This window comes from Halictus rubicundus, unplaced genomic scaffold, assembly GCF_050948215.1.
Source record: "Halictus rubicundus isolate RS-2024b unplaced genomic scaffold, iyHalRubi1_principal scaffold0047, whole genome shotgun sequence".
Taxonomy (NCBI): domain Eukaryota; kingdom Metazoa; phylum Arthropoda; class Insecta; order Hymenoptera; family Halictidae; genus Halictus; species Halictus rubicundus.
The window spans coordinates 614250-640031 of NW_027488588.1; the positions used below are offsets into that span (position 1 = coordinate 614250).

The following is a 25782-nucleotide window of genomic DNA, read 5'->3' on the forward strand; positions in this document are numbered from 1 at the left end:
GGAAATCAGCGGATCCTCTCGGCGGCTCATATGCGGCGCCTGATAACCCGTCCGGCCCTACCCAAGATGCAGCCGAATGAGATCAAGCGCTTGGTGGACGACTTCAGACAGACGCAGCGGGTCTTCCAGGCCCTGAAGAAACCCGTCAAGGAGTGGGACGAGTGGTTCGTTTTCCTGGCGTCGGAGAAGCTGGATCAACCCACGAGATTGGCTTGGGAAGTCTCCCTGAAGGATCCGACCGCCACTCCTACTTTCGATGAGCTGGAGTCGTTCCTGGAGAACCGGGTCCACGCACTTGGCTCTGCACGGATCCCGGAACAATCTGGGACGTCGAAGGGTGGAGGCGCCGTCGTGCGAAACACTCCTGTGGTCTCCCGCAACACGCTGACGGTCAAGGTTGACCCTAAAGGAACGACGAAGGGTGGTCGTCAGTGCCCACTCTGTGCCGGGAACCATGCGCTCAACGCGTGCAAGCAGTATAAGGCGTTACCTGCAGCGAAACGGCGTCAGTTCGTGATCGAGAAGGGTCTCTGCCTCTCGTGTCTAGCGAGCAGCCACCAGCTTCCGCAGTGTTCCTCGTCGTTTCGATGCTGGGTTTGCGACAAGCAGCACAACACCACCCTCCATGACGCCTTCCTGAAGGAAGCGAGGGCCGAACCCACCACGTCATCTTCGGCTGCCAACTACGCCGTGGGCTGCAACAAGGCCACCCTCCTCGCCACCGCTAGAGTCACTCTGGAGGCTCCCAACGGTCGGGCTCTGACGGTTCGAGCCTTACTGGACTCAGGCTCCGAGGCATCCTTCCTCTCCGAGTGGGCCGCCCAGTCGTTAAGGTTGAGGAGACGGTCCGTACGGGTAGAGCTAACCGGATATCAGGGAACCAGCGTGGGAACTGCACGGACTGAGGTAAAGGTATCGCTCCGATCACCGGTGGACGATGAGTTTCAGGTTACCTTAGAAGCGCTCGTCACCAAGAGCCTCGTCTCTCCTACCCCGTCGCAACCGGTGTCCTTGGGAGACTGGCCGCACGTGAAGGGCTTGCCGCTGGCCGATCCGCACTTCTCGGACCCTGCGCAGGTGGACGTGCTACTGGGTGCCGACGTCTGTGGGATGTTGCTGCTGGAAAAACGGGTGGGCCCTCCTGGTACCCCGGCAGCTATCCGAACCCCTTTCGGATGGACGCTACTGGGACCCATCGAGCTGTCGGGGCCGCCACGGTCCACCAGGATCCATTGCGTAAGGCGACAAGAACCCTTACCCGATCTCCAGCGGTTTTGGGAATTGGAGGAATTCTCACACGAAACTCCCATGTGACCAGACGAGCTAAACTGTGAGGAGCTGTTCAAGAGCACTACTCGTCGCGACTCGTCGGGGCGGTATGTAGTCCGTCTACCGTTTAAGGGGGGAAGACATCCACAGGTGGGCTCGTCGAGATCGGCGGCAATCCGCATGCTGCTCAAGGCCGAACGAACCTGGTCGAGAGATCATAGTTTGCGTGATCAGTACGTCGACTTCATGGAGGAGTACCATCGACTCGGACACATGAGCCCGGCGAGCAGACCCCTGAAGGATCAGGAACCAGGCCACTACCTACCCCACCACGCGGTCTGGAAGGAGTGTGGCAATCTCCAGAAAATTCGGGTTGTCTTCAACGCGTCCTTCCCTTTAGCCAAGGACTCCTCACTCAACGAGGCGCTATTGCCGGGACCAAAGCTTCAGTCAGAGCTCTGGGCCGTCATAACTCGATGGCGTCTCTTCAGGGTGGCGTTTTCGGCGGACATCGTCAAGATGTTTCGCCAGATATTAATACACCCGGACGATCAAGACTGGCTGCGAGTTCTGTGGAGAAAGCACCCGACTGATCAATTAATCGATTTCAGGATGACCACACACGTTGAGCATCGAGTTTTCTTTCTTGCGATCCATCGTTTGTCCGTCGATTCCGTCATACTCGTTTTCCCAGTTCTTCCGATTACGACTGAGACAGTATTTGCCTCAGCTACGAGGCAAACTCGACTTGTCGTTAACAGATGTAAACGGGAGACTTGTAAGTTTTCCCGTTAGACATATCTTGCATGAATGTAATCTCTTCGCGTCGTTGATCTTCATTTGAAGTAAATTCTTCAGCATTGATGACGTGTCCCTGGAGTTCAGGTGTCCGAGTCTTTCGTGCCAGATTTGTGCACTAGACCGGTCCTTGCTTGCAACACAAGCCCGTTGACTATTCTCACGCAGATAGAATAAATCGCCTCTTCTGTCAGCGATTAGTTTAACTCTTCCACGAGGGTCTGCGACAACAGCATGACTTTTTCGGAAGATTATTTCATTGCCTTTGTCTACAATCTTGGCGACGGACAATAAGTTAGTCCTCAATTCGGGAACGTATAGGGTATTTTCAAGTTTGATTGACTTGCCTTGATTGCCATCCGATGTCATGACGTTCACGTCGCCTTTTGCGATTATTTGAGCTGTTGCGTTACTGGCCAGTTTTAATCCGCTGCGTGTTTCCTCCGGGTTCGTAAATAAACTTTTGTCGTTGCATAGGTGGGATGTGCATCCGCTATCCAGGCACCAATGATTTTTGTCCGATCCGGTGCTGGAAAGCTGTGCCGATTCGTCGATGAATGCAGTTGCGAGGTACGCTTCATCGTCAGGATCTCCCCTTGAATTGGTCGACTTCTTCTTCCAACAGTCTGCGGTCTTGTGTCCCGTCTTTCTACAATATCCGCACTTATATTTAACAGGATGAGATGATGATTTACCTTCGTTCGGTTTTCCGCTGGTTTTTCGATGGATTTCCTCTGCATTTTTCGATGGTTTTCCTCTGCATCGGTAATTCTTGACAAACATGGCGTTGGATTCGTTTCCGGTCGTTTTCTGCTTTCGTGCGTCGCTTTCCTCGATGATTTTTACCCGTAGCGATTCAGCATCTGGTACATCGTCGCGCGTCTCGATCGCGCACCGGAAGTTGTCGAAGCTGTCGGGCAAACTATATAATAGCATCATTGATAGCAACTCACCATTGATGTTTATGCCCATTGCTTCCAATTTATCGACTACGTCAAAGAATACAGTCGTATGTTCTCGAATATCCCCGCCTTCCTGCATTTTGTGCAGGGTTAATTTTTTGAGTAATGTCGCTTTACGTGCAGGTCCCTTCGAAGCCTAGACGGATTCCAATTTTTCCCACACTTCTCTTGATGTGTTGCAGCCGCGAATCTGTTTTAATTCGGATGGATTTATCGAAAGTATCAGATCCGACATAGCTCTTCCATCCTGTCTCAGCCATACTTTGTGCGCTTGCTGCGATGCTCGAAGGGCATCGCCTTGTCCACCTACGACGGGGGGCTCGCTTTCGCCACACACATATTCCCAAAGGTCACTTTTCGTCAAGACAGCTCGTGCTTGAATTTTCCACGTGTCGTAGGTTTCACGTGTTAGCACTTCTAACCTCACGGTGTTCGAAAATGCCATTTTTCTTATTCGATCGTTCACTGGCGACACGGCGTCACTTTGTTTTTCGTTGGCACGTGTATACGCGTTCGCGGCGATTTGCATTCACTTATCGATTCACGGAACTGTGCGCGAGAACAGATCTTCGATCGATCTCTGGCGTCACTTTTCGCAATTTTTTTTTGCGCGTCGCGTGGCCGTATAGGTTAAGTTGCGTATTTCGTTAATTTCCTTCTTTCTGCTCTGGGCCCATAACCTGTTAAAGGAGGTTAGGATCGTGGTTGAAATTAACTGTACGCAGGGCTTTTATTGCACACACTTAGAATAGTTTTATTACGAAAAAATAGTGTCTATATAATGCGGTTATGTGTCGGGAGAGCGCGTGACTCGAGATCAGGGGGAGCAATCTCCCATGTATAATGTGTGGACATTAGCAGTGCCACCTAGACCCATTCCCTCCTGACCTCAACTAAAAGCTATATACATATATAGCTATACGATTCTACAAACATACACATACGCATATACACATACACATATATCTACTGTACAGTACGATTACTACATAAATTTAGAAGTAAACTTATATAAAAAAAAAGGATATAATATAATAAAAGGATATAATATGTTTTGCAACAATACATTATTTTTACAATATTTTATTTCAAAACATAATAATACATAATTATACATGTAACAGATAATTACATATAATATCAAACTAATACAAATGATAATATCTTCATCCACTTATTTTGTACACTCTTTACACTTGCTGCTGCACTGCTCTGCACCTCACTATCCTAAAACAAACTTAAAAAAATTTTATAATTAATGCACAAAGTAAAATTCGAAAAATAAGCTCAGAAATAAGTTCACCGAGTTCGCTCAATTTTGAAAAATTATTTCTAAAATTGATTCGACACTGAGCAAAGTTTTTTTCAATATTTTTTCAATATTTCCTGGGCTTATTACTCGAATTTTCAATACACTTAAATTTTTGTCTTATTAAAACAATATGAAGAAGGTTTTGAAGGTTATAATATCACAGTCCGCAACGAGTCACACGATCATTCATGCCATGCAGCAGTGGTTTTGGCAGGAATAGTAGCGTCCAATAGCAGGAAAGATTGGAACATCAGTCACGTCCAATCACGTTTAATCATGTGATGGCTGTGAACGTGGTGCCATCTATGCTCATTCCCTCGCAAGTGAACTAAGCGGTCCAAGGTCATACATAAGAGTTTCCTCCCCCTGCTCGAGATCGACAGAGAGCGCCGATCGATGCCGGCAGAACCCGAATGGCGAATGCAGCGCCAGTAGCGTCGGGAATCGCAACTACACCGGCAAATGTCTTATCACAGACGAGGTATAGGAGTAGACCAATCACCATATGGGGTTTCGTGTCTCACATGTAAACAACTGGTTTTCTTACGCCCTCTACGCTGACGAACGATAAATGTTGGAACTAGATCCACAAAAATGATCAAATCTGGTCAAATACAAATGATTGACGAGTTATGTACATATCTGATGTTATGACTATAGAATAAATCTTCGAATAACTTTTGCCGAGCGCCGAGCTTCAAAGACCCAGCGACGACAGACGACATACATTGTAAGCGGATGGAGAATCGCGCACGTAGGAAAGTTTAAACTTTTAGATTTTTCAATATATCCTCATTAAATTGTGACGAGCGAATGGAGGGGATTTTCCTGATGAAAATGAGGTCAAATTCGAGGGTAATCGAACAAGTTTCATTGATACGTAATGTTACGATAAAAATTACAATTTCATTAAAGACAGTCCAAATGATGTCGTGTTTGGACTCATTTTGATCGGGACAAGCTCTACAACTCATTCGTCTTAACAATATTGTTCTGATTAAAAACATAAAAGCATAAATTGCCAATAATGCATGATTCTCCATCCGCTTACATTGTATGCCGTTTGGCAGTCGCTGGGTCTTCGACGTTCGGCGCTCGTCGGTCCTCGTCGGCCTTCGTCGCCGTTTATTCGTCGAGCTGGCAAAAGTTATCCGAAGATTTATTCGAAGCCTTCGAATAAATCTACGGATAAAAATGCTAAATACAGTCCAATTTGTACCGTGTTTAGTGTCATTTTAATCAGAAGAATGCCACGAATTAGTTGGCGCAAGTCCCATAAAAAATCCTGAAAAACAATGGAGTTTTGCAATTTGATTGGTAGTTGTTTCACACCGATATCTGGCGACTCTACGAGCTCGGAACTTCAAAGACCAGCGACCGACCAACGGCCTACAATGTAAGTAGATGGAGAATCGTGCATTATTGGCAATTTATGCTTTTATGTTTTTAATCAGAATAATATTGTTAATACGAATGAGCTGTGGAGCTTGTCCCGATCAAAATGAGTCCAAACACGACATCATTTGGACTATCTTCAATAAGAATGTCATTTTTATCGTAACATTACGTATCAATAAATTTGTTCGATTACACTCAAATTTGGACTCATTTTCATCAGGAAAAGCCCCTCAATTCACTCGTCGCAATTTTATGGTGGTATATTGAAAAATCTAAAAGTTAAACTTGCATTCGTACGCGATTCCCCATCTGCTTACATTGTATGCCGTTTGTCAGTCGCTGGGTCTTTGAAGTTCGGCTCTCGTCGGACCTCGTTGCTGTTTATTCGAAGCCTTCGAATAAACGATACAGATAAAAGATGAAAAAATTGTTCCAAGTTCGAATAAATCCGCTTCGAATAAAAAAAATTATCTTTATTCATCGGATAAATTCTCGTCGAATAAAATTATTTATTCGACAAAGATACTTTTTTTATTCGAACCTTCGAATAACGAATAAAGTTAAAGTATCTTTTATTCGAATCGTTATTTAAATAATTTGTTATCTAAATAGTGCCCAACTATGTCTGGAAGTAGCGCATTCGATTCCCGGTTCGGCGAGGCGCATATTTTGCTATAACTTTTGAACTAAAAAAGATATCAAAGTGAAATTTAAACTGAAAAAATTAAAAAGAATCGGGTTTAATGGTATGTACTGAAATATATTTTGTACTTTTAAATAATTCTTTTTGTTTTTTAAATTTAATTACCCTTAAAAAATGTTCAAAACTAGTTATTATAAATATTGTTGTTCAATCTTTTATCAATCCCAAATAATTAAATTTATTAGAATATATACGCTGCAAATGAAAAGCAATATCAGAAGTAGATTGAGTAGGTAGCTATTAAATAGTCAAATGAAATTAGTGATATCAACGTCGTATTTTATTAAATTAAATTTAAACTAAGTTCTTACTTTTGGCTAATATTAAACTAATTTAATTTCTTATAATTATGTTATTACACTGTTGTAGTTGTAATTGCACAGGGAAGAAGACTGACGTAGTAGAAAGAACAAGAAAAAAGTGTTTGTTCGAGCAATCAGCTGTTCGGTGCCGCTGTGCGTCCGCACGCACACACGGCAAATTAGCGACTGCCGAGCTTTGTTTGTATTGAGGACTCGGCCGTCGTCGCGGTTCGTCTCTCTCTCTCCCCGCACACTTCGGGCGGACCGAGTAGTTCGGGGTGCGCGGCGAGGGGAGAGAGCCCCGTCAATATACACGGCAATCCGTCGAGCCCTCGCTCTCTTTTCCGAGAATCGCAGTGACGGTGACAAATAAATCGATTAGCTCTCCCACAAATTCCGACTTTATTTCTTGAACATTTCGCGATCGTAAGTTAAAGGTTCCAACGTAACGGAACCCAACGAAGATCCAAAACATTTGGTGCCGAAACCCGGGAACTAGAGTGTGCCGATTTCTCTATTCCACTCGATCCACCGCAGAATTACGAAGAATTCTGTGCATCACCGCGAGTTCTGTTGTGCGCTTCCGTTGTCTCCTCGAGTGATCCGCGAGTGCATCGAGCATCTTCCGAGGCTCCGTCGCAGACAATCAGGAAGCACCTGAAAGGAAAGGAGCAAGTGAATTCTTCGAACAGAATTCGTGAGACCGTTCTCGAAAAACGGTACTTAGACCGCGTGGCGAACCGTTACGGATTCGAAAATTCCGTGACCTTCCACCGGGACACCAACCGCTCTCGAACCGACCGAGGCAAGGTGTTTACCGCGATACGCGTAAAGTCCTTTGTCTTTCGCGTCTCGACCAGTTTGTTTTCACGTTTCGTTTTGAATTTTAACTGCCGAAACAATGCCGCAAACGTTCAGCGATGTAGTGGTCGCTCAGGAGGAGATCGCTGGCCGCATCAAGAACTGCATTACCAATACCGACAAATTGGGGGCAGCGAAACTCTCTGCGGTTGTGCTGAAGAAAAGGATCGAATTGCTGGAAAGTTACTGGCGCAACTTCACCGTAAATCACAACGCTCTGAGACCGATGCCAGATTACGCCGCCAGCAACTACAGGAAGAGAGGCCTATACGACGAAGTCGAGGAAGCCTACATTCAGAACTCCTCTGAATTGGTGGAGAGGCTAGAAAACCTGAAGCCCGCCGCCTCAGCAACTCCGGCTCAAGCCGAGTCTCACGAGTGCAACGCCGGACCCAAACTGCCGACCCTGACCATCGAGAAGTTTTCGGGCGATCTCCTACGGTGGGAGGAGTTTCGCGATTCGTTTCGCGCTACGATTCACAACTCCAAACGATTGCAGGACGTCCAACGCCTACAATATTTGAAGGCGAGCCTCACCGGTGCGGCTGCGAAGGTTATCGCGCGTACATCCCTGACAGATGCGAACTATTCGACGGCGTGGGCGGCACTCGAACGTCGTTATGGAGGCATCCGTGTACTGACCACCGCTCACCTCGGAAGACTTTTGGACTGCCCGGCAGTAAAACGAGCTTCGACGGAGGAATTGACCAGAGTCCTCGACGAGTTCTGTCAAGCTCGAGATGCTCTGGCCGCGCTAAAAAAACCAGTCGACACATGGGACGACTGGTTCGTGACACTCCTCGTCAGGAAGCTGGACTCGACGACGCGCCTGGACTGGGAGAAGATGTTCCCGGACCCGACGATCATGCCGTCCTTCGTGGAGATTCGAGATTTCCTCGAATCACGCATCCATGCCTTGGCCTCGACCCAAGAGCCGATGTGTTCGTCAACACCGACCAAGCGAGAGGAGACGCGAAAATCCGAACAAAGGACGGCCATGACCGTGCAAATGACCAAAGGGCCATCCGCGAAGGCCAGCAACGTTCGGAAGTGCCCGCTGTGCTCGGACAATCACCAGCTAGGGCACTGCGGTCAGTTCAAAACCTTTAGCGCGCCGGAACGCAAGGAATTTGTGTACCGAAATAAACTGTGCGTTTCGTGTTTCTCGGGAACCCACTTGCTCGCGGCGTGCACGTCTTCCTACCGGTGTATGGTGTGCGGCGGTCATCACCACACCTCGCTTCACGAGGCGTTCCGGGAGAGTGAAGCTCCCGCGCAGCCAAGCACAAGTTCGGTGAACACGTTCAGGTCGAATCGCGTTGTTTTACTGGCCACCGCGCGCGTCCAGTTGAAGTCCCCGAACGGTCGCAGTGTCTCCGCTCGCGCGTTACTCGATCCCGGGTCCGAAATGTCATTCATGACGGACGATGTCGTGCAAGCGTTACGTCTTCCGCGCCGGAACGTGGAGGTTCATTTGACCGGATACCAGGAGATAAACGTGGGCACGGTACGTCACGAAGTGTCCGTGTTACTCGCGTCTAGTCGCGACTCCAAGTTCCGACTCGCGTTAAACGCGCTGGTGACGCGAAAAATTACCGCTCCGACTCCAGCGGTAGAAATTAACGACGAGAAGTGGACTCACCTCCACGGACTTCCGTTGGCCGACGAGGACTTCCGCTCTCCGAACAGGGTGGAATTACTTCTCGGGGCAGATGCGTGTGGTCACCTCCTCCTCGAGAATCGAATCGGACCAATGGGCACTCCTCCAATTGTTCGAACGCCCTTCGGCTGGGCGCCGATGGGCACAACCTCATCCACCAAGGACCACAGCGCTGGACCTCGGGTGCGATCCTTGCTAGTTCAGCCTGCACGAGACCTCCGAGACGATTGGCAGAGGTTCTGGGAGCTGGAAGAAGTACCAACTAGTGCAATAAGCACGCCTCAGGACGAAGCATGCGAAAAGCACTTCAAGGATACGCACCGCAGAGATCAGGATGGACGCTACGTTGTGCGCTTACCGTTCGTTGCCACCCCAGGCACCGATGTGGGAGTTCCGCGATCGGCTGCAGTTCGCTTGCTCTTATCGTCCGAAAGGAGACGAGAAAGGGACGAGACGCTCCGACAGAAATACTCCGAATTTCTGGAGGAGTACGAACGGCTCGGGCACATGGAGTTCGTCTCGCGGCACTCGACTGGCGGGGGGGAGAATTACCTTCCGCATCACGCCGTGTGGCGGGAAAAACCATCTGGAAACAAAATAAGAGTAGTTTTTAATGGCTCTTACGTTTCAGGCAGAGGCAGTACCATTAACGATTACCTGGCCGCCGGACCGAAGCTCCAAACTGACCTCTGGGCCGTAATAACGAGGTGGCGATTCCATCGGCATGCCTTTTCGACGGACATTGTAAAAATGTTTCGCCAGATCAAGGTGCACCCAGAGGACAGAGACTGGCAGAGGATCGTCTGGAGGAACGATCCAAGCGAGGAAGTACGGGACTTCCGTTTGACGACGGTGACCTACGGCACGACGTCGGCTCCGTACCTCGCCTCGAGAGTACTGCTTCAACTTGCCGACGACGAGAAGGCTCGATTTCCGCGGGGTGCAGCGATTCTCCGAGCGAATTCGTATGTCGATGACATTCTGGCCGGAGGAGATGACATCGACGACACCGAGGAGGCTCGACGTCAACTCACGGACATCCTGACGGCGGGCGGATTCCCGCTGGATAAGTGGGCGACCAATTACTTGTCGTCGAGCTCCGGTCTCATTCAATTGTTGCAGGGTCACCAAGAGGCAGGAGCACTGGGACTCAAATGGAGCACGGCGAACGACACTCTGTCTCTTGCGGCTCCGAAGCTCAGGACTGCCACATCAGGTCAACCATGGACCAAACGATCGGTTTTGTCTGAGACGGCCAGGCTTTTCGATCCATTGGGGTGGCTGTCTCCGATCAGCATTGCTGCGAAGATCCTGCTGCAGGACCTCTGGTTGTCTGGATTGTCGTGGGACGAGCCGCTGTCTGAGCTGTTTTCCGAGCGATGGAAGCAACTTCGATTCGAGATGGAGAGGACCGATCGAATCACAGTTCCGAGATGGATTGGCTATCGTGCGGCGACCAGCGACAGTATAGAGCTGCACGGATTCAGCGACGCGTCGGAAAGGGCATACTCCGCAGCCGTCTTCATAAGGGCGCCAGTTACCGGTGCAAGGGCCGAGACGCACTTACTGATGGCGAAGACCAAGGTCGCTCCAACGAAACCACAGAGCATTCCCAGGCTGGAGCTGTGCGGCGCTCTACTGCTGGCCCGATTGCTGAGAGCAGTAGGAGATTCGATGCGGCCTCACAGCGTGACTATGCATGCGTGGACCGATGCATCGGTCGTCCTAGCCTGGGTGAGGTCTCATGCTTCCAGGTGGAAACCGTTTGTGGCACATAGGGTGGCCGAGATCCAGCGCCTGCTACCGGACGTTGAGTGGCGACACGCGAGGACAGACGAAAATCCTGCGGACCTTGCCACGCGTGGGATTTCAGCGCAGGTACTGGTCGACGATGACCTCTGGTGGAGCGGTCCCTCGTGGTTGTCAGGGCCTCAGGAGGATTGGCCTGGCGCATGTGACGTCGACGAGAGCGAGGCTCCGGAGCGCAGAGTGACGGTGACGACGACGATGGCAAGGAAGACGAAGTCCGGCGACCATCCCAGTCTGCGAGCCGTCTTCGAATCGCCCTGGGACCCTCTCCGATTCTCGTCAGCGTTGAGGCTGGTCCGAGTGACCGCGTATATGCGACGATTCGCAAACAACGCTCGCTCCATCGGTACACCGCAGCACGGGTTCCTGACAGCCACTGAGATCGACGAGGCGTGGGTGAGCGTCCACCGAATGAGCCAAGCTGACGACTTTGGCGACGAACTTGCGGAAATGGAGAAGGGTAAGATAGTCAAATCGACCTCGACCCTTGTTTCTCTTCGGCCGATTATAGATCGTCAAGGTGTCTTACGAGTGGGAGGACGACTGGACCACGCAGCAGTTTCATTCGACCAGAGACATCCTGTGATAGTCGACCGACAGTCTCCGTTGGCACCATTGCTGATCCGGTCAGCTCATCTTCGGACGCTCCATGGGGGAGTGAACTTGACGCGGGCGACGCTCAGGCTCCGCCACTGGATTCCGCGAGACAAGACGCTGGTGAAACGGGTCGTAAAAGGCTGCGTTACCTGCACTCGGCTCCAAGGGCGCACCAGCAACCAGCAAATGGGAATGCTGCCTGCCCAGCGAGTGCAACCAGCAAGGGCATTCTCGGTCAGCGGAGTCGATTATGCTGGCCCGATTCCGATGCTCATGACGAGAGCAAGGGGACAGCGGACCACCAAGGGATACGTCGTCGTTTTCGTGTGCCTGTGCACGAAGGCGGTCCACTTAGATGTCGTGTCCGATTTGTCCTCTGCCTCCTTCATCGCAGCTTTCAAACGCTTCGTAGCTAGACGCGGAAGATGTCACCAGATGCTGAGTGACAACGCTACGACGTTCAGAGGTGCCGATCAGCTTCTGAAGCGCATGTTCAACGCTGCATCGACCTTTTACAAGGAAACGGCGGAATTGCTGGCCGCCGACGGAACGGAATGGAGGTTCATACCGCCGTATTCTCCTCATTTCGGCGGTCTGTGGGAAGCGGCCGTGAAATCCGCGAAGAGGCATCTACGACGCACAATAGGGGAACAACAGCTCACCTTCGAGGAGCTTTCCACCTTGCTGTGTCAAGTGGAAGCTTGTATGAACTCTCGACCCCTCTCCGCCTTGTCCGACGATCCAAATGATCCTCCCTTCCTCACGCCAAACCATCTGGTTAACGCTTCTTCTTTGTGCGCAGTTCCAGAACCGGGTGACGAAATCACGTACGACGCAGGCCGACGGAGATGGAACCTTGTATCCAGACTTCTGGAAGGTTTCTGGCAGCGGTGGCGTACCGAATACCTGAGCCAGCTGCAGACTCTTCCGAAATGGCAAAGGGCACGGGAGAATCTTGCCGTCGGAGCGGTCGTGCTCCTGAAGGACGATCTCGCGCCGCCTACGAAATGGCCTCTCGGACGAGTCGTCGAGGTGCATCGGGGATCCGACGGACGAGTGCGTGTGGCTGTCGTGAAGACCGCTACCCGTACCACCACCAGAGCCATCCAGCGCCTTGTACCGCTCATTTCCTCCGAGCATTCCACCGGCGAGGAAACGTGACTCCCTTCACGGCGGGCGGTGTTTAGACGCACATTGTACATATTGTAAATGATTGTAAATATCTGTAGCTCACTTCGTTCACTCTGTTCACTTTGTTCACTTCGTTCACGCCGTTCACTCTGTTCACTTCTCTGTATAACATCCGAAAACCATTGTACTATTTCGTTGCCGACCCGACAACGAGGCGGGCGGTATGTTCGAGCAATCAGCTGTTCGGTGCCGCTGTGCGTCCGCACGCACACACGGCAAATTAGCGACTGCCGAACTTTGTTTGTATTGAGGACTCGGCCGTCGTCGCGGTTCGTCTCTCTCTCTCCCCGCACACTTCGGGCGGACCGAGTAGTTCGGGGTGCGCGGCGAGGGGAGAGAGCCCCATCAATATACACGGCAATCCGTCGAGCCCTCGCTCTCTTTTCCGAGAATCGCAGTGACGGTGACAAATAAATCGATTAGCTCTCCCACAAATTCCGACTTTATTTCTTGAACATTTCGCGATCGTAAGTTAAAGGTTCCAACGTTACGGAACCCAACGAAGATCCAAAACAGTGTTTAACGAAAAAAAATCATTCCATGCGGGATTCGATCCGGGACCAAAATATTCTCAGCCGGAGACGTTACGTTATTATTATTATTACATTACGTCTCCTTCGATGCACTCGCGTGTCAGCCGTAATGGAATTAAGAGGAAACGACATTGTTTTGTTTCATTCATCATATGAATCCTCGACATGAGATTTAAAATTATATCAGCAACAGCGCCATTGTAGAATATCGGTTCCACAATATTAGTTCTGGATGATACGGTAGGATGTGACACGGAATGGTACGGGGGCTCTAGACGGCTCTAGAGCCCCCTGACCGTGAGACAGGAAAATACATTGGGTGATTGGTCTATCCTATACCTCGTCTGTGATAGAATACATTGAAGTGAAAATCAGAGAAAAGAAAGAAGATCGTGAACCTCTTGACCTGTGAAAATTGTGAAAATTGAGAAAAATAAAAATTTATAGAAGAAGAATGGCCGAGAGTAATAGTAAAGACAACCAGCAAGTTCCCGTGGACACGATGGAAGATTGGGAGGTTTGGCAGATGCTTTAATATTTCATTGTATCAAATATGTAGGTCCATAATATGTATGTAACGGGTATATCTAAGGCCCGCGACTTCCCCGCCTAACACCGCGCCTACCACCGCCCCACTCCCAGCGAGCGCGCCGCGAGACCACGGCCGAGCACAGCCTCCCGTCGCGGCCGCGAGGTGGCCACCGCGATGATGCGGCTGCTCGCGAGTGGAAGTGGGCGGTGGGAAGGATAAATAGGCCACGAGAAACAGCAGTCGTAGCAGTTGAGGATGCGAGACCGAGAACATATCTCCACCGAGCACCGCTACCGCCGAATAAGACCTCCGCTGTACCTCCAACCCGACCGCACCCCGTTCCTACCAAAACCACCGCTTCCGCCAAACACCCTCATTCCCGTATCCGAGCCTGCACCGTGCAAACGGGCAGGAATCCCTCCCCGGAGGGGCGCAAGCCTACGGGAAACTCGTCCGAGCCGGCACCGTGCAAACGGGCCGGAATCCCTCCCCCGAGGGGCGCAAGCCTACGGGAAACTCGTCCGAGCCGGCACCGTGCAAACGGGCCGGAATCCCTCCCCCGAGGGGCACAAGCCTGCGGGACCGACCTGCGAACCCTGACCGACTCCCCGACACCGAGGCGATACCGCCTCGAATCCGAACCGCCGCCGCGATACCGCGCCGCCGCGCTACCGATCCGCCGCCGCGATCACGCCACCCGAAGGCAACCACTGTACATAAAAGGACAATAAAGGCTCAAGTATTTTTCACCAGGAGGAAAGGCTACTCTTCATTCCTCCTCGAGGCACTACCGACCCCTGGCAGCCGGCTGAGTCGGCACTCCCTCCACCCCGACGGATACCCGTCACATGTATATCAGTAATATTTAGGGAAGCGGAGAAACGTACGACCCTTGGAGAAGTACGGAAGAAAAAGATATTATACGCTGCATATCAGGTGTTTCTAAATCGAAAAGAAGAGCGTTCAAAATAGCTGAGCGCAAAAGATTACAGTCTATTAGGAAGAAAATTGAATTCAAACAACAAGGAAAACCCTGCTCTGGAGAACGTTTGTAACCGTACAGGTTACATATTGATACACCCCATATATCGAACGTCGATGTCGACCCCACCATAACGCTCCGTGACGTAACCCGCGAGTTCTGACGGAGAAAAAGACCGCGAGATATCGCGACACTTGTCGCAATGCGCACGCATCGATCCCCACTCGATACCGATCGAAGGAGGTCGATGCGTGCCGCAGATAGATCACTCTACATCTGGAAGCGGTTCTAGCCGCACGCGTCTCGCGAAGTGTCCCGTCGGCGAAACACGGTACGCGATCGAGGGGTCAAAACCGACCCGATAGAACAGGCAAACCGACTGTTCTATCCTCGACGCGTAAGCGCCTCAAACCGAGGAGTCACAGGTGCAAACTGCGCTGTGGCATTGCCGACCGTTAAGACGCAGTTTGTGTTCTGTGGAATCATCACGGGTTATTTAAAATTCATAAATCTTTCGTTGTAATCGTGGTACCGAGTGGACACTTCGTCATCGTAACTTTCGTGGTTCTCGTTCGAAATGCCCATCACTGCTTCGGTAGGATTTGAATACTCGTACGCATTCGCGGCCGGGTGCACGGTTGGTTAGACAGGTCACGAATTCGCATATCGCGAGGCGCGATACACGTTTAAATCGTTAAAATCATTCATTAAAAACCAGGTGTAGAGGCAAAGCGAGCGAACTGCGTGCGTCGTAACACGGCATATATTGCGTGTTTACGTGTTGCGAGAACTCGGTACGGATTACCGATACGCGGTATTCAGCGCGTCGTCATAGAGGAATTTATTGCCCCGTCCGTCGGGACAGATCACGGGTCGTCCTGTAAACAAATAGCTCATCTCCGAGCATACCGGAGCGATTGCTCGTCAAAATAGAAATAGTTCTTCCAAGAATATACTGCCCTTTTACCAGTAATTTGTCTACAAGCTTTATTTGTCTCGTCCAAACCTCGCCGCTTTCCAGTGCCTGGAGGCACGAATCCATCTCCTTCGCGAATTTACACGCGTAGGGAATTGGGGGTAGTAACCGGCTCCCGTGTCTTAATATAAATAACCCTTGAGTCGTCGGGACAGGGATAAATCAAATCAATGAAGTCGAAAGAGGAATGAACGGTTACACGTTGATACTTTATTAAAGGAAAGAGTAATTTACGCATTAGTAAAATGAACAAACTCGAAGAATTACATATCGCAGCTTCCAGAAGGGGTAAGTGATGTCATTTTACGCTTAAAAAAAATAATTCAAAGTAATAATACAACCCATTTGATAGATGTTGACACAGAAGCTGAAGGAATTGGTGTTTAACTGTAAGAAGAAAGAAGAGCAGAAGAAACAAAAACCATATGGCCAGGGCTGCTTAAGGGGGGCGGACCGACCGAACCTGACTCCGAAAAATAATGATTGTCACGCTATGAAAGAACGGCCGCTAGAAGAAGCTAAATAGTAACATTTCTGTCCAGTAGGCGAGCTAGGAACGTTTTCCACAATTCAGTATCGACACAGACGAGGTATAGGAGTAGACCAATCACCCAATGTATTTTTCTGTCTCACGCTCGGGGGGCTCTAGAGTAGGCCTGCAGCCAAGCTCGCATATGCGAGCCGAGCTCGGGTCGAGTCGAGCCGGGACTCGCTTTTCGAGTCGAGTCGAGTACTCGCACCGATGCGAGCTACCCGCACCGATGCGAGCTATCCGCACCGATGCGAGCTATCCGCACCGATGCGAGCTGCTCGCAACGAAGCGAACGGCTCGAAATACAATCAGGCGTAAAATGACATGATGCGAGTTACAGCGGGAAGATCAGCACATCGATATTATCAAGCATTTTAGTATATTGACAATGCTAAATGTTTGCGATGTTTTATTATATATTTTGATAGTGAAATGTTGATTCAGAATTTGTATAACCCTTATTGAAAATAATTATGCAATAACAACTATTTCCTAGATTTATGTAAATAACTAGATGTGAAGAACGGTATTTTATATATTCCTTTATATTATACTCCGGTTCAGTGTACAGTCGTAAAAATGTATTGTCGCAAAATTGTTTATAATGTTGAAAATTAACGTTAAACTTCGTTAAATAGTTTTTGAAAGGAATGGATATATAAATATTGTATAATATTGATATGTATTTGTACGCATTCGTGCCAATATGTGCCAGTCTACAACCTTTCACACAAGTTGGAAGTTCCAACAGCCTGTCATTCGGTACTGTGCACGTATAGGTGATAAGATTTAAAAGGGCATAGCCGATTAAGATGGTCAAAACAATTGGAACCGCAAAAAGATTCCATTTCAAACAGTATTGATTTCTTGATTTTCTGGAAATGACAGAAGTGGATTTCAAAATTCTTTTCACGGAATCTTACCAATTTTCACAAGCAATTTCATATCTGGCGGAAATCGTGGACGAACACAATAATATAAATATTCATTGCCTAATCAATGTTACTTCAATATTTTTAGAACATTAAAAATATATTGTTAAAATCACATGAATAAATAATATAAGAAATTGAAAAAAAAAATGATGTATGGGGAAAAACATTTACCACCGACGGGATAAGAACCCCAGCGTATCCGCTCCTTAGTTCGACACACGTCTGGCGATGTTACAAAACTTTACGAACATTCTGGTATATATCACACAAAATACAATTTATTCTTTCTCTTAAATCACATTTCTTAGGTCAAACAATTACTTGTTTCAATTTAATAATGCTAAAAATTACTTAATATATATCTGCGATAAAACCAACAAATGTAACTTTCCTCCTAATAGCAAAAACGTCGAAAAAATTCGGTTTTTATTGTTTTTTGACGATGATGTCTCACAACAAAAAATCTAAAAAAAATTGACGACACTGCCTGTTATAGTACTTTAACAAGGAACTAAACAGTAGAATAGCATGTTTTCACATTTTTGAGAAATCTGCATTTTTCCGGTTTTTTGGAGGTTTTTCATTTTTTTACGACCACAGTTTGTAACAAAAAAATCTGAAAAAATTATCAAAAGTCAGCCTTAGAATCCAAAATATGTCACATTTTTTCAGAATTTTAGGAAGCACCAGAGTGCGGAAAATACGCGGAGAAGCGCGAAATCTAATTTACCCTGTAACCAACCTCATGGGCAAGATAGGGGGTTGAAATTTTACTCAGAGGGGTTTTTCTTAGTCAGCTTTCGAATTGTTCATTAATCATTGAAAAACCTCTAAGGCCCCAGTTTTGACCATAAATCGGCTAGGTCCTTTTAAAAGGATCTGATGTCTACGTTCAACACTCGTCATACTTTCTGTTTAGTTAATATTTTAATGTTTGTAAAAAGTTTACCGATTTTCATCTCGAAATCTTTTTTCAATTTGCAATTGTTGGCTCTTCTCCGTGGATAACAGTCGATCTTTTATACGATGGTCCAAAATCATGCTAACTACCAAATAATTCGTAGTGGCAGCAAAGTTAAATCTACTTCCTAGCTCGACAATGAACGCAATTATATAACGCAATTTTTCCTGAGTTTTCATTACATGTCATCTAGTAGCTGTCTAGAAGCTGAAGTCGTTTGGTCGATTTATAAAAAAAGTTATTCTGATTTAAAGTGTCTGCCATCAATTATGAGACTGACTGCATAATGTATAACGAGAAGCGGCCGCACGTTTCTCGCTAAGCAACCTGCGCTATCTCCATGTTTATAATTGTGTAGTGTGAAAATGGTTTACTGCCTTTTTGGTTCGTTATCTCGACCATTTCTTCTAAAAAGTGTACTTCCGTACAATGGGACAGTAGGGCTCTCATCAGCGAGCTAAGGTTTATGACCGGATCGCCTGCACGCGCCCACTTAGGTCACCCGCTCTGAGTATTTGATCTACCTGCACGCGTATGCGTTTTGCTCTTCCCTCCCCATCGAGCCACTAGCTAGTTATTCATTATCGAAAAATATAAAAGTCTAAGACAATCTATTCTTAGGTTAGTTAGCTCAGATTCTGTTAAACAGTTTTTCTCAGCTTACCAGAATTCAGTCTTTTGACCTTTGGTGCGAGTACCAGTGCCTGTGCAAAGAGCACGCCGGCGAACCGCCAGCATACATTTGTAGCGGCTAGCGGGGCGCCGGAAGAGAAATCTTCAGCGCACCAGCACCAAGAAAGATTTATGGTTTGCACAGCATAAGACGCTATTTGTGAGAAAACGTCTTTAACGTTTTTGGCCACTTAGCGGACAGATGTGTCCTTGTAGTTCCTAGCGACGAACTCAATAGCGCAAGTGGACGCCATAAATTTTGGGTAGTCTAAGGGTCTCCAGCCTAGAGTGTCCCAGCGACGCGTGCCTGGTTTCTATCACCCGGGAAAGCTGGGCCCGTTGACGTAAGCCAGCAGTCACGTACCGCACTTAGCACGGGGCCCGGAAGACACCCCGCTGCATCACCAAAATTAGATTTTTAACAGCACGACACGCTCACCCTTCTGACGCACGAGAAGCGTGGAACGTGGGCGTGTTATGCAAAATGCACGGATTGGTGGAAGTTCCTCGCAAGGACTTCCACCAATCAGCCGACAAGCATTTTCGAGAATATAAGGCAGAGACTACCGACGAGGAGGTATTCACGAAAAAGTCACAGCCGATTCTCCGCCGAGTTACTTAGAGTCTAGTCCGGTCGTTGCTAAGTTGCAATATCAGTTCAACCGCGAGTCGAAGCGAATCGCCGGTTTTAATTGAACCACCTCGGACGCTCTCGCGACATCATTCAATTGGTAAATAAACGACTCAGTCACGTACGCCTGATTTTGAGCATTTATTGTAAGGCACCCGCCTTACATAATCCTGTTCCTTCACATTGTAGACGCGGCGGCGACCGTCCTCAGAGAGCCGCAGAGAAACACGCGGAGATCGGTTCCGAGGGCGGTCGTCGTTTGTTAAACAATCGACTGGCGAGAATGAGAATTGGTCAGCCGAATGTATTCGATCATTCATTCGCTCGCGAGCATCGGTCCAGTACGGTCGACAGTTCACAACCAGCAAACTGAACACAATGGAAGTAGGCAACGTAGAGATGGGTGTAGTCGTTGCGTGTAATGAGAATTCTCCTCCGGTGGAAGTGGACAATATTCGCAGAAGTACCGTTTGGAAATGGTTTACCAAAACTGGTAAAGAGGAGTGCCTTTGCAATCTTTGCAAGAAGATATTGAAATGCAAAAGATCAAGTACGACATCACTGAAACGGCACCTGGAATGCCAGCATAGAGATGCATATTTTACGGACAGAGATGAAAGACTTGACGATCAGGAACAAGTCAAGGAACAAATAGTAATGCTGCAAAGTAATTCTCCAAGGGCGAAAGAAATTACGACAGCTATTGCCGAGATGATGATCTCCGATTGTCAGCCATTCAGCGTAGTAAATGATAGCGGATTCAGGAAAGTTGTGAAAGTACTAGAGCCGCGGTACAATTTGCCAAGTCGTACAACTTTCTCAGAAAACATCGTACCCGCAATGTACGAAAATGAAAAGAAAAGGTTGGAGACGCAACTAAAAAAAGATATGGAAAATGTGAGTCAAAATATTTTGTTTGAATGATAATAGTGAAATATGCTTTTTTTTTTAAATCTGTAACTAATCTTTGTAATTTTTTTAGACGGAATCCTTTGCTTTCACGACGGATGGGTGGACTTCGAGATCGAATGAAAATTACCTGTCCGTTACGGTGCATTATTTGGATGGAGCCTTCAACATGCAAAATTTTACGTTAAAAATATCTAACGTCACCGAAGCGCACACCAGCGAACACATAAATTCTTTTCTGAAGAACACGCTGGCAGAGTGGAATTTGGACAACGCTAAATTTCAAACGTATTTTGTGACAGACAATGCTGCGAACATCGTGAAGGCTGTACGATTAAGCCCTACATGGCAGCGAATTCCATGTTTCGCTCATACTTTACAGGTAAAAAATTGTTAATAAGCAATTATTTAACGAAGTAGAAATTATCTCAATGAACAATACGTTTTAACGCCTAAATGTAACAACTTTTTTTTAGTTAGTTATCAAAGATGCTATCAAGCCGTGCCGGGATTTAATTAGTACTCTACAAAAGTGTAGAGCAATAGTGCGATATTTTCATCGATCGCCTGCGGCCAATGAGAAATTAAGAATGGAACAACTAATGCAATATCCGAAAAGGACACCATTGAAATTAATTAATGACTGTGAAACCAGGTGGAATTCGCAGTACGATATGCTGATGAGGCTTATTGATGTGCGTAAAGCATTGCATACCGTGCTGTCCGAACCGCGGATGCCGGATTCAATAACTAGCCGCGAATAGGAGGCTATACAAAAATATTGTAAATGTTTGAAGTTGTTCAAAGAGGCAACGGAAATACTAACGGTGGAAAATAAACCCACCCTTCCACGATACATTCCAACAATTTTTGGGATTCGCGATACTCTAATGAGTATGCTGGAAATGGACGATGTAGAGGAAACGTTATTTTTCAAACAGAATTTAATTTTCGATCTTGGAAGTCGATTTAAATTTGCTACTACCACAAATTGTTTGGTAGTTAGCATGATTTTGGACCCCCGCATAAAAGATCGATTGTTATCGACGGAGAAGAAACAGGAAGCAATCGAATTATTGCATGCATTTGCAATTAAATATGAAAAACCCTCTCCACCGAGTGATGCAAGTGTTGCAGATGGAAACATAGGTGAGTGTAAAAGAATTACAAAATTATACGAGATTGTGTTTAATATAGTACGTCAGATTTTCTAATAATATTTTTTTGCAGGAGCATCATCGTCGACATCATTACAACCACCTCAAAGCCTTTTTAGCTTTTTTAAAAATGTTGTACAGCAAGAAGGCGATTCCAACAGTCTATTGCAACAGCAAGTGGAAAGCTATACAACAGAAAAACTTATTTCGCCGGAATCGTGTATATTGGAGTGGCGGAGACAAAATGCCACACGGTTTCCAACTCTAGCAAAAGTCGCTAGAAATTTATTTGGAATCCCTGCAACACAGGCATACAGTGAAAGATTGTTTTCTTTAGCTGGCAACATCGTCAGTGAAAGAAGAACATCACTATTGTCGGAAAAAGTGGAACAGATGTGTTTCTTATCAGCTAATAAGAAACCATAATTTGTACTGCAAAAGTACGTATCACTTTTATCATTTATATTGTTATTATTTTTAGAGCATTATTATTATTGTTATTATTATTAAAATTATTATTATTATTTTCCAGAATACGAGAAAAGAGGAGGCGCCGACTCCAGCGTACTACGCTAACGATAACCTTGCGGCGAAGACCAAACGGACTCGGCCGGAAATAGCGCCAAAGACAACGGAGGAACGAGAGAACGTTTTCCACCTGCACGCGAAAAAAAATTATTAGTATTTTGCGTAGAGTTAAATTATTGTAATAATTGTGACTGCTTTTTCTGTTTGCGAGATTGTGTGCACGTATCATTAATATTAGTGTATTATTGTTATTGTTATTGTTATTTTTATTGTTATTTTTGTTATTACAATTGTTATTTATCTATTTGTGATTAAATTATTTATTATATTGTAATTAAATGTGTCACTTTTCATTAATTACCTTCATTCACCTAAATAGTCGACTATCTCTGGATTTAATATACAGTAAGGAGCATATACAGCAATAACTTTTTAAAAATTAGATCAAATGACTTTAATGTTATTCAGAGGTTAGAAGGATTAGTTTATTAGACGAGGTGTCAAAAATTTTTGAAAAAAATTTGAATTGGCCGGAATCGTGAAAGAAATAGGAAAAATTGGTTTTTTCAGCTTTTTTATCTGAGCCTGTATTGAAAAATTAAAAAATGTGTTCTATTGATTCGAATAAATTATATTCATGCTGAAAATTTCATGGATATTGGTTACTTCGTTTACGAGTTACATGTAGAACACGCTGGCAAAGTTTGGCCGGAAAAAACTGGGACACCCTGTATATTTGCACAGTACCGAATGACAGGCTGTTGGTATAAAATACATATCAATATTGTACAATATTTATATATCCATTCCTTTCAAAAACTATTTAACGAAGTTTAACGTTAATTTTCAACATTATAAACAATTTTGCGACAACACATTTTTACGACTGTACACTGAACCGGAGTATAATATAAAGGAATATATAAAATACCGTTCTTCACATCTAGTTATTTACATAAATCTAGGAAATAGTTGTTATTGCATAATTATTTTCAATAAGGGTTATACAAATTCTGAATCAACATTTCACTATCAAAATATATAATAAAACATCGCAAACATTTACCATTGTCAATATACTAAAATGCTTGATAATATCGATGTGCTGATCTTCCCGCTGTAAGCCGTTCGCTTCGTTGCGAGCAGCTCGCATCGGTGCGGATAGCTCGCATCGGTGCGGGTAGCTCGCATCGTTGCGAGTAGCTCGCATCGGTGCGAGTAGCTCGCATCGGTGCGAGCAGCTCGCATTGTGCGAGTACTCGACTCGACTCGCACAATCGAGCCGAGCTAAGCTCGGCTCGCATTTTCGGGTACTCGCACAGCCCTAATGGACACTATAATTTCTTCCGCCGTTTTCTGTTGGCGTCGCACACAGGCTCGAAGAACGCGGGAATGGAAAAACGAAGCGCGAACGAAGGTGACATCGACAACCGACCGGCCGCCAGGCCTGGCGAGCGCCAAAGACACGGCCTTTCATTCTCGGCAGTTTCACGAATTTTAATCAGAGGATCCGAGGCGTCCTAAGACGGTCGGGAGCATTCGACCTTTCCGCGACTCGCTAATGGATTGCTAGGCGAGAAGAGGTCGCGAACTAATCGCAATTTTGTTCTCCGTTTCAGTGCCGTGTTATCTCATCGACCTTTCGCCACTCTTTCCCAACCCCGTCCTGCTCGTTGCCTCGTAACACCCTTTTCTTTTCCTTCCGACACGGCTGATTGCACTTCAATATTGCAAATCGGTGCTCGGACGTGCCACGCCGAGCCCACCGAACCCGCGCCGATCCCGCGCCACAGCGCCATGCCGTTCATTCGATAGAAAATTGAATAGCACGGAAAAATTGGAGTGTACTCGGTTTTAGCGAAAGACTGCGAATTAACGAAATAGTGGGACCGGAGAATATAGAATATTCGGGAAAGATTGCTAGTCCTCGGGGCACATCCGAGGATCCCGTCGAAATTCAAGTGATAGAGGATGGTCGTTAAAACGGAAATTAATGGAAAAACTTATACCGACGATGCAAGGACTGGTGATAAACAAAGACAGACAGTTGAAAAAATCCGTACACACTTCAAAATGATAGACCTTTCTTGAAAATGGGTTAAAAAAAACTTGAGGTCAAACACTGACATTGTTTTAAAAATATTTCGATTCATCACATGAATCAAATGAAAATCATAACAGTAAATAATAGTTCCTAATTTTGAACGAACGATTGAATGGTAGGCTCTTTCCAGGCTCTTTCCTGGTTTTCCAAAAAGTAAATAAAATTTTTGAATAATTTAAATAAAATGTAACCATAAAAATTTTATAATACAATATTATATAGGTAATAATACAATATAACGTATATTTCACCGAAAATATCTCCGTTGTTTTTAATACCTGATATGAGAACATGTTTCAGCAAGAAAATGTTTGCTTCAGTGGGGCGATTATTATGACGGAAAAGATTTTTTTCTCTAGGTCATATTTTCCGTTACTTCAAGGTCATTGCCATTTTCTTTTAATAGGACGAGTTATTTTGATTAGTGTGACGTTATAGTTAATGAAAAGACAAGTTCAAGAATGTATAAAAATGTTGACCTTTAAATGACCTTCGAAGGCATTATTCTCCAAAAAGCATAACTATAGTTCCGGTGAAAGTCTTAGGTGACTCTGTATACACTTTCATGACAGAAAACATGCATCTATTTGTTATTATGTCATTTATCTCTTTCGCATAAGTGGATGAAACATCTTGTCATGCAATATGGTTTACGTCATGCTTTAAAAAATATCTTGCAATGCAATGTCTTGTTGCATATTATATGCAATAAAAATAAAAAAAATATGAAATAAGATAAATATGAATATGAAGATGATTATTAATGAAATATTCAGAAAACTAACTTAAAATTCAATTATATAGGTCATAGGTAATAGGAAAATGGAAAATTCATTTAATATTGTTGTAATTATATTCATTAAATAGTATTCAATATTTGTTATAGTATTTAAGAACTTTAATTATATTGATAAACGAAATATGCGATCCTGCCAGGTATAGGAAAACTTTTATTTTTGTATTTTATTAGGTTTTTTCCAACCAAAACTATGTTAATGTTAATGGTTTCTTGTTAATGGTAAAATCCCGATTTAACCGTTTTTTTCTAAGCACATTTCCGAACGTGCATCTGCGAGATGCGTTGATCTTCTTATTAAGCTTTATGTGAACGAGCGACAGCTTAGGTTCGCAGCCAGAACCTAAAAAGTTGGGTACATAAAGCCTTTGGAGAGCTAGATCAAAGTAGACCGAAGCGCTGCCGTCGGCGGATTAATAAAAAATAAAAATGTTTCATGAAGGAGCTCGTTATTTTATGTTGAACAAGCCCGTCAACATTAATATTCTTAAACGAAAACCACGACTCAGAAATATTTCGTATATCGTGTCACTCGCAGCGAAAATCGTACAAGACACATCATAGCAAACGCTTAATTACACGTCGCTTGAGTGTAACACGTGGATTACAATAAAACTGCCATATGAGATCATTCTTAAACAAAAATGTTTCATACGTGTTTCTATATTCAAA

The 25782-nt window shown here is 45.9% G+C and overlaps 3 protein-coding genes and 1 long non-coding RNA gene across 4 annotated transcripts in view; all 4 read left to right on the plus strand.

The window, feature by feature from the left end:
• Window positions 1-7645: 7645 nt before the first annotated feature.
• LOC143363453 (uncharacterized) lies at window positions 7646-11079 on the plus strand. Its single transcript, XM_076804031.1, has 3 exons — window positions 7646-7954; window positions 8105-10999; window positions 11044-11079. Exons 1-3 carry the CDS (start codon window positions 7646-7648, stop codon window positions 11077-11079), a joined length of 3240 nt encoding a protein of 1079 aa, XP_076660146.1.
• Window positions 11080-11272: 193 nt separating this feature from the next.
• Window positions 11273-12832, plus strand: LOC143363454 (uncharacterized). The gene is made up of 2 exons (XM_076804032.1): window positions 11273-12374; window positions 12474-12832. Exons 1-2 carry the CDS (start codon window positions 11273-11275, stop codon window positions 12830-12832), a joined length of 1461 nt encoding a protein of 486 aa, XP_076660147.1.
• A 4120-nt stretch (window positions 12833-16952) lies between these two features.
• The window catches only part of LOC143363432 (uncharacterized), a 180434-nt gene continuing 171604 nt past the window's right edge, over window positions 16953-25782 (plus strand). Inside the window, exon 1 of the long non-coding RNA XR_013083826.1 lies at window positions 16953-17105. This is a non-coding gene — a long non-coding RNA (uncharacterized LOC143363432). The remainder of the gene's footprint in view (window positions 17106-25782) is intronic.
• Window positions 19995-21739, plus strand: LOC143363439 (zinc finger BED domain-containing protein 4-like). The gene is made up of 5 exons (XM_076804018.1): window positions 19995-20513; window positions 20599-20907; window positions 21002-21220; window positions 21323-21674; window positions 21723-21739. The coding sequence occupies exons 1-5, from the start codon at window positions 19995-19997 to the stop codon at window positions 21737-21739; spliced, it is 1416 nt and encodes a 471-aa protein (XP_076660133.1).